This window comes from Podarcis erhardii, assembly GCF_964252035.2.
Source record: "Podarcis erhardii genome assembly, chromosome: 2".
Taxonomy (NCBI): Eukaryota; Metazoa; Chordata; class Lepidosauria; order Squamata; family Lacertidae; genus Podarcis; species Podarcis erhardii.
In genome coordinates, this window is record NC_138498.1 from 116,502,716 (window position 1) to 116,515,161 (window position 12,446).

General features: G+C 47.5%; 1 protein-coding gene across 1 annotated transcript in view; it reads left to right on the forward strand.

Annotated features, from left to right (window-relative positions):
- The window catches only part of LOC309336968 (uncharacterized protein), a 31,383-nt gene that overhangs the window by 14,881 nt on the left and 4,056 nt on the right, over nucleotides 1–12,446 (forward strand). The window contains exons 2-3 of the mRNA XM_081853520.1: nucleotides 6,289–6,391; nucleotides 10,118–10,304. Of these exons, the coding sequence (XP_081709646.1) occupies nucleotides 10,205–10,304 (100 nt within the window). The 5' untranslated portion in view covers nucleotides 6,289–6,391; nucleotides 10,118–10,204. The remainder of the gene's footprint in view (nucleotides 1–6,288; nucleotides 6,392–10,117; nucleotides 10,305–12,446) is intronic.

Genomic DNA, 12,446 nt, shown 5'->3' on the forward strand with positions numbered 1-12,446 from the left:
GCTGTGAAGTTCAGCCCCGTGGTCCACAACCTTTCCCAGTCCTCAAACATAATATTATGCCCAATATCCTGTGCCCACTTTATCATAGCCGACTTAACCGTTTCGTCTTGTGTGTTCCATTTCAACAGCAAGTTATACATTCTTGAAAGTACTTTAGTCTTAGGTTCTAACAATTCTGTTTCCAACTTCGATTTCTCCGCCTGGAATCCTAACTTTTTATCATTTTTAAAAACTTCTTTAATCTGAGCATAGTGTAACCAGTCTCGCACTTTATCTTTCATTTTTTCCAAACTCTGCAATTTCCAATTATTTCCATCTTTTTCTAATATTTCCCAATATTTTGGCCAGTTGGCCTCCATATTGGGTCTTTTTCGGGCCTTAGCTTCCAGAGGTGAGAGCCACCTTGGAGTTTTATTTTCCAATAAGTCTTTGTATTTTATCCAGACATTAAACACTGCTTTCCTGACAATATGGTTCTTAAAGGCCTTATTGATCTTAGCTTTGTCGTACCATAAGTATGCATGCCAACCAAAAGCATTGTTGAAACCTTCCAAATCCAACACATCAGTGTCTTCAAGAAGTAGCCAGTCTTTTAGCCAGCAGAAAGCTGCGGCTTCATAGTACAACCTTAAGTCTGGCAGGGCAAAGCCCCCTCTTTCTTTCGCATCAGTTAGTATCTTAAACTTAATTCTGGGCTTTTTGCCCTGCCAGACAAATTTAGAAATATCTCTCTGCCACTTCCGGAAGCACTCCGTCTTGTCCACAATTTGCAATGTTTGAAACAAAAATAGCATCTTTGGCAATACATTCATCTTAATAGCAGCAATTCGGCCTAGAGAAGAATCTTTTTTCATTTCAAAATTCAAATGTGGTAATTGTGAAATATATTTTACAAAATAAATAAAATAATGAATAAAAAATATTTTTTATAATAATAATAATAATAATTTATTATTTGTACCCCGCCCATCTGGCTGGGTTTCCCCAGCCACTCTGGGCGGCTTCCATAAAAACCAGAGATACACTAAAATATCACAGATTAAAAACTTCCCTGAACAGGGCTGCCTTAAGATGTCTTCTGAATGTCAGGTAGTTATTTATCGCTTTGACATCTGATGGGAGGGCGTTCCACAAGGCGGGTGCCACTACCGAGAAGGCCCTCTGCCTGGTTCCCTGTAGCTTTGCTTCTCGTAATGAGGGAACCGCCAGAAGGCCCTCGGCGCTGGACCTCAGCGTCCGGGCAGAACGATGGGGGTGGAGACGCTCCTTCAGGTATACTGGGCCGAGGCCGTTTAGGGCTTTAAAGGTCAACACCAGCACTTTGAATTGTGCTCGGAAACGTACTGGGAGCCAATGTAGGTCTTTCAAGACCGGTGTTATGTGGTCTCGGCGGCTGCCCCCAGTCACCAGTCTAGCTGCCGCATTCTGGATTAGTTGTAGTTTCCGAGTCACCTTCAAAGGTAGCCCCACGTAGAGCGCATTGCAGTAGTCCAAGCGGGAGATAACTAGAGCATGCACCACTCTGGCGAGACAGTCCGCGGGCAGGTAGGGTCTCAGCCTGCGTACCAGGTGGAGTTGGTAGACAGCTGCCCTGGATACAGAATTGACCTGCGCCTCCATGGACAGCTGTGAGTCCAAAATGACTCCCAGGCTGCGCACCTGGTCCTTCAGGGGCACAGTTACCCCATTCAGGACCAGGGAGTCCTCCACACCAGCCCGCCCCCTGTCCCCCAAAAACAGTACTTCTGTCTTGTCAGGATTCAACCTCAATCCATTAGCCGCCATCCATCCTCCAACCGCCTCCAGGCACTCACACAGGACCTTCACCGCCTTCACTGGTTCTGATTTGAAAGAGAGGTAGAGCTGGGTATCATCTGCATATTGATGGACACCCAGTCCAAACCCCCTGATGATCTCTCCCAGCGGCTTCATATAGATGTTAAAAAGCATGGGGGAGAGGACGGAACCCTGAGGCACCCCACAAGTGAGGGCCCAGGGGTCTGAACACTCATCCCCCACCACCACTTTCTGAACACGGCCCAGGAGGAAGGAGCGAAACCACTGTATAACAGTGCCCCCAGCTCCCAGCCCCTCTAGACGGTCCAGAAGGATGTTATGGTCGATTGTATCAAAGGCCGCTGAGAGATCCAGCAGAACTAGGAAACAGCTCTCACCTTTGTCCCTAGCTCGCCGGAGATCATCAACCAGCGCGACCAAGGCAGTTTCAGTCCCATGATGAGGCCTGAATCCCGATTGGAAGGGATCCAAATGGTCCGCATCCTCCAGGCGTGCCTGGAGTTGTTCAGCAACCACGCGCTCAATCACCTTGCCCAAGAATGGAAGATTTGAGACTGGGCGATAGTTGGCCATACTGGCCGGGTCTAAAGATGGTTTTTTAAGAAGCGGTTTGATGACCGCCTCTTTCAGCGGATCTGGGAATGCTCCCTCACAGAGGGAAGCATTCACCACCCCGCAGAGCCCATCGCCCAGCCCTTCCCGGCTTGCTTTTATTAGCCAGGATGGGCAAGGATCCAGGAGACAGGTGGTTGGTTTCACGCGTCCAAGCAGCCTGTCCACATCCTCGGGGGTAATGGATTGAAATCGATTCCATGCAAGTTGACCAGACAGAGCTCTAGCACTCTCCCGCCCCAGCCCTGCTCCCACGGTGGTGTCTAGCTCCTTCCGAATATGAGTGATTTTATCTGCAAAAAACTTTGCAAAATCGTTGCAGGAGATCTTGGGGTCTTTACAAAGCCCCGGTGGTAAAGGTGGTTCCGTTAAATTACGAACCACCTGAAAAAGTCTCCTGCTACTATTTTCTGCAGATGCAATAGAGGCGGTGAAGAAAGTCTTCTTCGCCGTCGCTATCGCCACTTGGTAGGCTCGACGTTGAGCTCTAACCTGTGTCCGGTCAGATTCGGAGTGAGTTTTTTGCCACCGACGCTCTAGCCGTCTCAGCGATTGTTTCATCGCCCTCAGCTCCGGAGAAAACCACGGAGCTGTCCGGGCTCCATGCAATCGGAGAGGGCGCTTCGGAGCCAGACAGTCGATAGCCCTGGTTAACTCCGCATTCCAGCGGGCCACCAGGGAATCAGCTGAAAGGCCATCAACATGGGATAAGGCATCCCCTACCACTCTCTGGAAACCATTTGGATCCATTAAGTGGCGGGGGCGGACCAGCCGAATTGGTCCCACCTCCCTGCAGAGGGGAAGGGTCGCGGAGAAGTCCAGTTGCACCAGGAAGTGATCTGACCATGGCACTTCTTTTGTTTCACTTTTACTTAGTGTCAGATCACCCACGTCACTAGAGGTGAACACCAGGTCTAAGGCATGTCCATGACTATGAGTTGGGCCAAACTTATTCAGGGACAGCCCCATGGAGGCCATGCTTTCCACGAAGTCCCGAGCAGCCCCTTGTAAGGTCGTGTCGGCATGGATGTTAAAATCCCCTAGGACAACCAAACTAGGTGTCTCCAGGAGAAAATCCGCCACGACCTGAAGCAGCTCAGACAGGGAATCCTTGGTGCAGCGGGGAGGTCGGTACACCAAAAGGAATCCTGTACTGCCCCTATTGCCCAACTTCCAGAACATGCACTCAGAAAACTGGATCTTCCCAGTAGGACGCCTGGTGCAAGCTAGTGACTTCCTAAAAATCACTGCAACCCCCCCTCCCCGCCCACATGACCTGGGTTGCTGTGCGTAAGAGAAACCTGGTGGGCAAGCAGCGGCAAGGACAGGCCCATCTGCTTCCTCCAACCAGGTCTCTGTCACACATGCCAGGTCAAGTCCTCCATCCACAATCAGGTCGTGGATGGCAGTGGTTTTATTCTTCATTGACCTGGCATTACACAGCAACACCTTCAGGTCATGTAGGTTTCCCCTGTTGATTCCAGTATCCATCCGGTCAAGGCCAGACCCGGAGGCAGGGATAGTCTTCAAACAACGACTAAACCTGCCTCCTCGGTAATGACATGGTCTGGTCTTAGCGTAACTCCGCCTCCTGCCCATGATCACCGAGATCGGATGTCCCAGTGCTTCCCCCCCTGTGGAACTTGTCCAAGCCATCGTGATGACTGGGGCCCCACTCCCAGGCAGCCCTGATCTAGCCCCTTCAAAACAAAACATAAACTATACAGAACCAATAAAACAACAACAACAACAAAAAGGAACAGAACAATTATAATAAAATTAATCCCCAACCAAATATCCATCCCACCCACCCCCAGCAATAGAAAAAAAGAAATAAAAAATAAAAAAAAAAAAAAAAAGGGTGGCCCTGCGGGAAATGCCCCAAGCAGCATCCCTCAGCCCAGCTTGTCTGGGTCTCATACACATCCCACACACCTGCCTGTGCAGGGGGGCAGGCTGGCAACGAGGCCAGTGGCTGTGCTGAACCAAACCCGGACAGCTGCCAGCTGCTGCCTTTGCTGCCTTCGTGTGTTGTGATGGCGGCAGCAGCGGCAGAGGCAGCAACCCTCTCATTCCACTAATGAAAGGAACCTCTGAAGCCTGGTGCTGGGCTGGCTCCCTCCACCATCCCTCCACTTGGATACCCACTCACACACAGAGAGAGACCCATGCACCCTCTTGCCTTCCCTCACATTGCGCACTGCCCCCAAGCTCAACTTGCCCTCTTGGTCAGGCTGCCGAAAGGGAGGGGAGGGGGGGCTTCTGCTGGGCCAGAGCCGCTTCTCTTCTGCGAGACACCCCCCTCCACACCCCCTCCCTTTTCTGTTCTGACCGGCTGTGTTGCAGGGCCCCCAGGTATCATATAAAGACCCACTATTTACAGCAAGAGCTGGGGAGTTGGCTGTGCAGCGGTGTTTTGAAAACAAATCCTATCTTGAGAGCGTATCTGTGTATGAACAGGGTGAGCCTGTGACCTGGTTTCAGGAACTAAAGTATTAACCATCATAAAAAAAATGGCCAGGATGCCCAGGTAAAAGCAATCAGTGGCCATTATCAGGTATCCTGGCAGACAGGTTTTCTGCTGTAGACCGCCCCTTCTATGATCATACATATGATGTTTAGGGGGGTGGTCTTGAGCTACAGAGGAGGCAATTTTCAAATGTCTATATAAGAGCTTGCACACCATTGTTCTAGGTTCCTCTCCTCCCTCCCTGCATGTGGGGTATGGGGCACCCTGTTGCAACAGTTTAATAAAGATCATGCTTACTACCTGCTTTGCTTCTCAATATTCTCCGGCTGGCCTCTGTTTTTTATAGTAATAATAATAATAATAATAATAATAATAATAATAATAATTTATTATGGTCAGAGACCAGCTTGCTGGAATTAAATGTCTGTTATATATATTTATGTATGTGTTTGCCTGGTACATTTATGAACATTTATTTTATATCTTAGACCTTGTAATTCTCATAACAGCCTCTGTTATTTTCTCCTACTGATAGAGAACCTACTTAAGGACTCTATATGGGCTTTTAGATACTCCATAAGGGAAAGGGAGCAGTATTTTTAGTATAACAGCTGCATACAGGTATTACTGGACAGAGCCAATCGTCTTCCACCCCCTGTGCAATTATGGTGCTTTAAAAAAAAGTGCGGCTTTATTCCGTGAGTACTCAAACATCCCCAACATTCCCCAATTGTTCAAAGTATGGCACTTACTGTAACAATTCCATGGTGAGTACCTGCACCTTTATTGCTTTAAAAGCAAGCACTGGAAAAAAGGGGTTGCTTTTTAAATGTATTGCTTTATTTTTCACGACAGAAAACAAAGCAAAGAACTCCCCCTCTATCCTTACAAATTAAAATTGCCCTCCACTTTCTCTCGGTACTTCCCACGAAGAATATTTATTTCACATCCATAGTGTACATTCAGCACGTCTTGAAAGTACATGGTTCCCCCCAAAAGATTCATGGGAGGGGGTGCATGTGAGGAATTCTTTGGCAATTAGTCAGTCTGGCAGCTGCTGCTGCTGCAAGTGCCTGTACAATGTTTCTGTGTCTCTGTGTCTGTGAGGAGAATACAGGACACTGCAAAAGACACTGTGTGTAATGAAAGTGCAATAAGCCAGAGAGAGAGTGTTCCCTCCCTATTATGTAAACAGGGAGACTTCTGTCCAGGAGATGGGGGCAGGGCGGGTTGCCCCTTCAGCAGACATCACACACACACACACACACACACCGACTACCAAAATCAACACAATCACTTCTGCAAATGTCCCCCCTAAACACTTCATTACAGTTTTTCCTACCTATTCAAATGGCCTCTGCTGCACATAACAATTCATGTCAGACTAACCTGACCTCATTTTCTGACAGAATTACGAGCCTGGTAGATGAAGGGAACGCAGTGGATGTAGCCTACCTTGATCTCAGCAAGGCATTTGACAAGGTGCCCCATGATATTCTTGTAAAGAAGCTGGTAAAATGCGGTCTTGACTATGCTACCACTCAGTGGATTTGTAACTGGCTGACTGACCGAACCCAAAGGGTGCTCATCAATGGTTCCTTGGTGTTGTGTATTGAGTCAAAGGATTTTATATCTGTATTATTATTGTCTGTATTTGCATTAGGGTAAAGTAACTGCCTTTTGGTTCCAGAGGGTACAGCTACTATTGGTTCATTTAAGCTGCTGTATTTGGATCCTCTGCTTATTGGTTTCCTCCAAAAGGCAGGACTGTGATTGCCTGATATTGTTCCCTCCAAAATGTATCCTTTCTAGCTAGTTCCCTGTCCCTATAAATGTAGCTCTCTCCTCCTCAGGCCCCAGTCTTGTTTGCTTTAATAAAGAAGTGTTACTAGAGAACTGTCTCCAGCATATTATGTCAAGAGAGCTGAAATCACAAACCCCACGTCACAACACTCTTCATCCTGGAGAAGAGTGACTAGTGGGGTGCCACAGGGTTCTGTCTTGGGCCCGGTCTTATTCAACATCTTTATCAACGACTTGGATGATGGACTCAAGGGCATCCTGATCAAATTTGCAGATGACACCAAACTGGGAGGGGTGGCTAACACCCCAGAGGACAGGATCACACTTCAAAACGACCTTGACAGATTAGAGAACTGGGCCAAAACAAACAAGATGAACTTTAACAGGGAGAAATGTAAAGTATTGCACTTGGGCAAAAAAAATGAGAGGCACAAATACAAGATGGGTGACACCTGGCTTGAGAGCAGTACATGTGAAAAGGATCTAGGAGTCTTGGTTGACCACAAACTTGACATGAGCCAACAGTGTGACGCGGCAGCTAAAAAAGCCAATGCATTTCTGGGCTGCATCAATAGGAGTATAGCATCTAGATCAAGGGAAGTAATAGTGCCACTGTATTCTGCTCTGGTCAGACCTCACCTGGAGTACTGTGTCCAGTTCTGGGCACCACAGTTCAAGAAGGACACTGACAAACTGGAACGTGTCCAGAGGAGGGCAACCAAAATGGTCAAAGGTCTGGAAACGATGCCTTATGAGGAACGGCTAAGGGAGCTGGGCATGTTTAGCCTGGAGAAGAGGAGGTTAAGGGGTGATATGATAGCCATGTTCAAATATATAAAAGGATGTCATATAGAGGAGGGAGAAAGGTTGTTTTCTGCTGCTCCAGAGAAGCGGACACGGAGCAATGGATCCAAACTACAAGAAAGAAGATTCCACCTAAACATTAGGAAGAACTTCCTGACAGTAAGAGCTGTTTGACAGTGGAATTTGCTGCCAAGGAGTGTGGTGGAGTCTCCTTCTTTGGAGGTCTTTAAGCAGAGGCTTGACAACCATATGTCAGGAGTGCTCTGATGGTGTTTCCTGCTTGGCAGGGGGTTGGACTCGAAGACCCTTGTGGTCTATTCCAACTCTATTATTCTATGAATTCACTGATAAATGTATCTATGTACTGGCTCACTGGGAAATCTTCAGAAATTCATATAGAATCACTCGAGTGTCGGATTTACACCATTCCAACGTTCTTCTGTTGAGGAAGGAAATGGCTGCCAAGGGAGGAGCTTGGGACATGAGTGAGGGCAGCCATAATCTCTAAAGTGTGAGCCCATGTACTCAGCAGCCCCTCTGCCTGAGTAATAATCTCTGGCATCCTGATACCTGAGTGTGGGACAGGTAGCCATTCCAGAAACAATAGCAAACCCAGATCAAGACAAAAGGGTGTGATTAACTTGGCTGGGAAACAGGGAAATGTAAATATCTCTTTTGCATCACTTGATGAGTGTATGGTGGAGGTCAGTGGAAGGGGGGGGGCAAGCCCTGGTGTTCAGGTTTCTTTCGCCAGACCCTCCCAATTTGTGATGTAATTTGTAATGTATCCATGATGTAATTTTAGGGGTGTTGTAGGTATCTCTCTAAAACTGATCAAAGTGGGAGCCATCCTTTGCTCTGGGCTTCCTTCCTGGTGGTGGGTGGAAGTCCTGTTGCAATATTTTTTTTAAAAAAAAGATCAAGCCTCCTGGCTGCTGTTTTGCTCCTATATTCCTGGCTGGCGTCTTTGTTTGGTAATCCAGGTGAGCCCAAGGATTTTCCTATAACAAGACCCTTGAACTTGCTCCTTAAAATGCAATCTGAGCAAAACTGGTGAAGCAGTGAGGACAATATATACTTGCAAGAGCTGAGAGCCAAAGCAAGCACAGTCCAGCTGGGGCAAAGAATGAGTTTATATTCCCTATGCACACGTTCCCTCCCTCGTCTCCCCATTGCTTGGGTGCTACAAGGTTTTCTTCCCCCCAATTATCCAATAACAGACAAGAGACTGAGAGTGCAGACAAACTTCTCCTTCCTCCTCCGAGTTGCCTCCACTTCCGGCTTCACCAGCAGAGATAAAATTGGGGCTTGCAAAGGAGGGAGGGAGGGGAGGAGGCGGGAAGCGGGGCTGTATTGTGCGGAGGCGGAGGAGGGGCTTCTTCCTAATCAAGCCTCCTAATTAAGCGCCCTCACTCCCTGCCTCCCACGCGGGGGCTCCCATTCCCGCCCCCGCTGCCCGGGATGTCGGGTGAGTGCAAAGGCAATGGCGGGGAAGGAGGGAAGGGGCCTTGCGAGGGGGTCCAGGATGAGAAGCTCCGGGACGGGGAGAGGCGGCCCTGCACAAGATCCGGGCGGGGAGAAGAGAAGGGAGGGAAGGGAGCTGTTCTCTTAAAGGGGGCCTGGAGGGGAGGGGGGAGAAGCTTCAGCCTGCAGGGATCTGGTGCAAAGGGAGTTGCAGGCGAGGAGGTGGGAAAGGGGAGAGGGGTGGGCATTGCTGGCCACGATCGCCTTAATAATAGGATTAATTTTAATATTTATACCCCAGCAGAAGACCCCTCGCAGGAGGGCCTCAGTGTCCGGCTTCCTTCCTTCCTTCCTTAGGGACCAGGCGAAAGCCTTTCTCTTCTCCCAGGCAATCTATGGACTTCACAACTGCATTGGGGGGGTGTCGTTTTTATTTCTTACTCTTCTATGCATCTCTGTGTTTTTCTGTTGTATGCTGCCCTGTTATCTTTGGAGGAAAAAAGAATAACAGTAAAAATAGGTTTTAAAGAACTGCTCTCTTTAAGATATCACGTGGTGTAAACGTGTATGTTGTCCTCTAGGTTCAAACACATAGTTAGAGCAAGCAGTGCTCCAAAGTGCTTCTCTTGTGAACTTGCCACATAAGTTGTTTACTCCTGACCAAAGCTCCTGTTTCCCAAAAGGACAGGAGGGGGAGCAGAGGAGGAAAGGGATGGTTTGAAGGCTCTTTCCCTCAGCCGCCTCTCTCCCCTGAGGAACAAGAGCAAAGGGTGTTTGCAGGGCAGGAGGACAGAGGAGGAGGCAGCGAGGGCAGAGGGAGCAGTGGGCGGATCCACCGCCTCTCCCAGCGGGTCCTGATGCAAGCAAGAGGCTTCCTTCTTCTCCATGCAAGGGCCACCCATGTGTTCAGAGCAGTCCTTTGCAGATTAACTCTTAAGTTCCAAGGGATCTACTCTCAAGCTTCTAATGTGCATACTGTGCCAGCCTTAGGAAGGGAGGTGGGACAGGCAGGTGAAAGGAATTGCCAAAAGTGTTTGAAAATGGGTGGAGGTTTTTGGGAAGGGGGTGCCCAATTGGGGCTTCTTCAGGGGCAGCAGACTGTCTTGGGCAGGAGAATCCCTGCAGGGGCTCTCAGACTCCCTTGGCTTCTTCTTCCCGCCCTCCCAGGAAGCTGCAACTTGCTCTGGATTCTGCGCTCCTCAGGAAGCTGAACCTGCAAACCTAGCTGAGACTGAACCTGCAACCCTGGCCAGGATGGAAGGAGGAAGATGGACGGTTGACCTGGTCAGGCTGTCTCCCGCATCCCTCCCCACAACCTCTGAGCATTCCCTCCCAGGACCCTTGGAGAAATCTGGTGAGTTCCAGGGGAGAGGAGATGGGGACAGGGATAGATGGGTGGTAGAGGGAGAAAGAGGATAAGATGGAGAGGAGACAAATGGAAGGAAGTTCCTGACAGGAAGAAGGAATGGGTGAGGCCTTCTCCGAAGCAGCTCTTTTGTTTCTTGAATACTTTTACTAAAGTAGTGGGGTCAGATTTTCTTCCTCCAGGCTTTTAAATCTTAAATGTTATTTCCACAGCAGGATTAATTGATGATAATGATGTTGCACACCAGTCCTGTAAAATGGGTGAAGGGGAATGGAAATGCTTCCCATAATTATTTATGATTCATATATTTAAATTGTTTCTATTACTTTATTTGTTATAGACAGGGTCAGAGAGATACATTCCACCAGCATCAAAATACAGTAAATGCATGCACCTCCCCTGTTTGGTGGTCTTAAGGGACAAAGGATCCGTTATCATGATACAGAGTTCCTGTGGCTGGAGGCTGTACACCATAGGAGTGGGTATATGAGGACCAACAGTGGTCAGTATTATTTACTAGGCTACAAGTGAATGCCAAAGAATAAGAAGAAGCAAATTGTGTAAACTTGCCAGTCTTTTTTTTAAATATAATTTTTATTAATTTTCCAATAAAAATAAATGCACAGTAAAACATCAATTTCTCATCACATATCTAATTTTCTTTTAGACTTCCATCAACATGTCTGATAATTTTCCGTATTTACCACTTATCTGCACATTTCTTAATTTAATATTGCATTATATATATATTGTCTTAGCTTATTATTTAAACAATATTTCTACCACCCCTTCTTACAGAGCTTCCTGAAAACTTACAAACGTTATATCGTTATCACAAAAGTTTTTAATATACGCTATGAATTTATTCCAGTCCTCAGTGAATCTTTGGTCTCACCGGTTCCGAATCCTCCCTGTTAATCTGTCCATTTCTGCGTATTCAATTAATTTCACTCCCCATTCTACTATCATAGGCATTTCTTCTTGTTTCCACTTTTGGGCCATTGGAATTCTCGCTGCTGTAATTGCATATAAAAATAGTTTCTCATCCCTCCTGTAACTTGCCAGTCTTACAGAGTGAGTGGGATAATTATTTATAGCACCCTGTAATCTTGTTCGTTCCTAAGCTTACATGGAGATACTGTGGTACAACAATCGTACAAATTTCAAAAGAAGTACACAAAGTCAACAAAGAGACTCACAAGTTTATAATGGCACCAGCTTTCCTGGTCAAGAATCCACTTTGCCCGACTGCAGCCCACAAAAGCTTCGGCCATAATACATTTTCCAGCCTTTAAGGTCTGCAAAAGATGAATAAACAGAAGCATAGTTCATCTATGGAATCCATCCTACAGGAGACAGTGAGGGCCAGCAACATGGATAGCTTGAAAAGCACAGGAGGGCAGAGGGCTCTTGTGCTCCAATCCTGCTTGCCGGTTTCCCTCAGGCATCTGGTTGGCCTCTGTGAGAAGAGGATGCTGGACTAGGTGGAACTTTGCCTGATCCATCAGGCTCTTCTTGTTGTTGTTTAGTCGTTTAGCCGTGTCCGACTCTTCGTGACCCTATGGACCAGAGCACGCCAGGCACTTCTGTCTTCCACTGTCTCCCGCAGTTTGGTCAAACTCATGCTGGTAGCTTCGAGAACACTATCCAACCATCTCGTCCTCTGTCGTCCCCTTCTCAACATCAGGGTCCTTTCCAGGGAGTCTTCTCTGCTCATGAGGTGGCCAAAGTATTGGAGCCTCAGCTTCACAATCTGTCCTTCCAGTGAGCACTCAGGGCTGATTTTCTTCAGAATGGATAGGTTTGATCTTCTTGCAGTCCATGGGACTCTCAAGAGTCTCCTCCAGCACCATAATTCAAAAGCATCAATTCTTTGGCGATCAGCCTTCTTTATGGTCCACCTCTCACTTCCATACATCATTACTGGGAAAACTATAGTTTTAACTATACGGACCTTTGTTGGCAAGGTTATGTCTCTGCTTTTTAGGATGCTGTCTAGGTTTGTCATTGCTTTTCTCCCAAGAAGCAGGAGTCTTTTAATTTTGTGACTGCTGTCACCATCTGCAGTGATCATGGAGCCCAAGAAAGTAAAGTCTCTCACTGCCTCCATTTCTTCCCCTTCTATTTGCC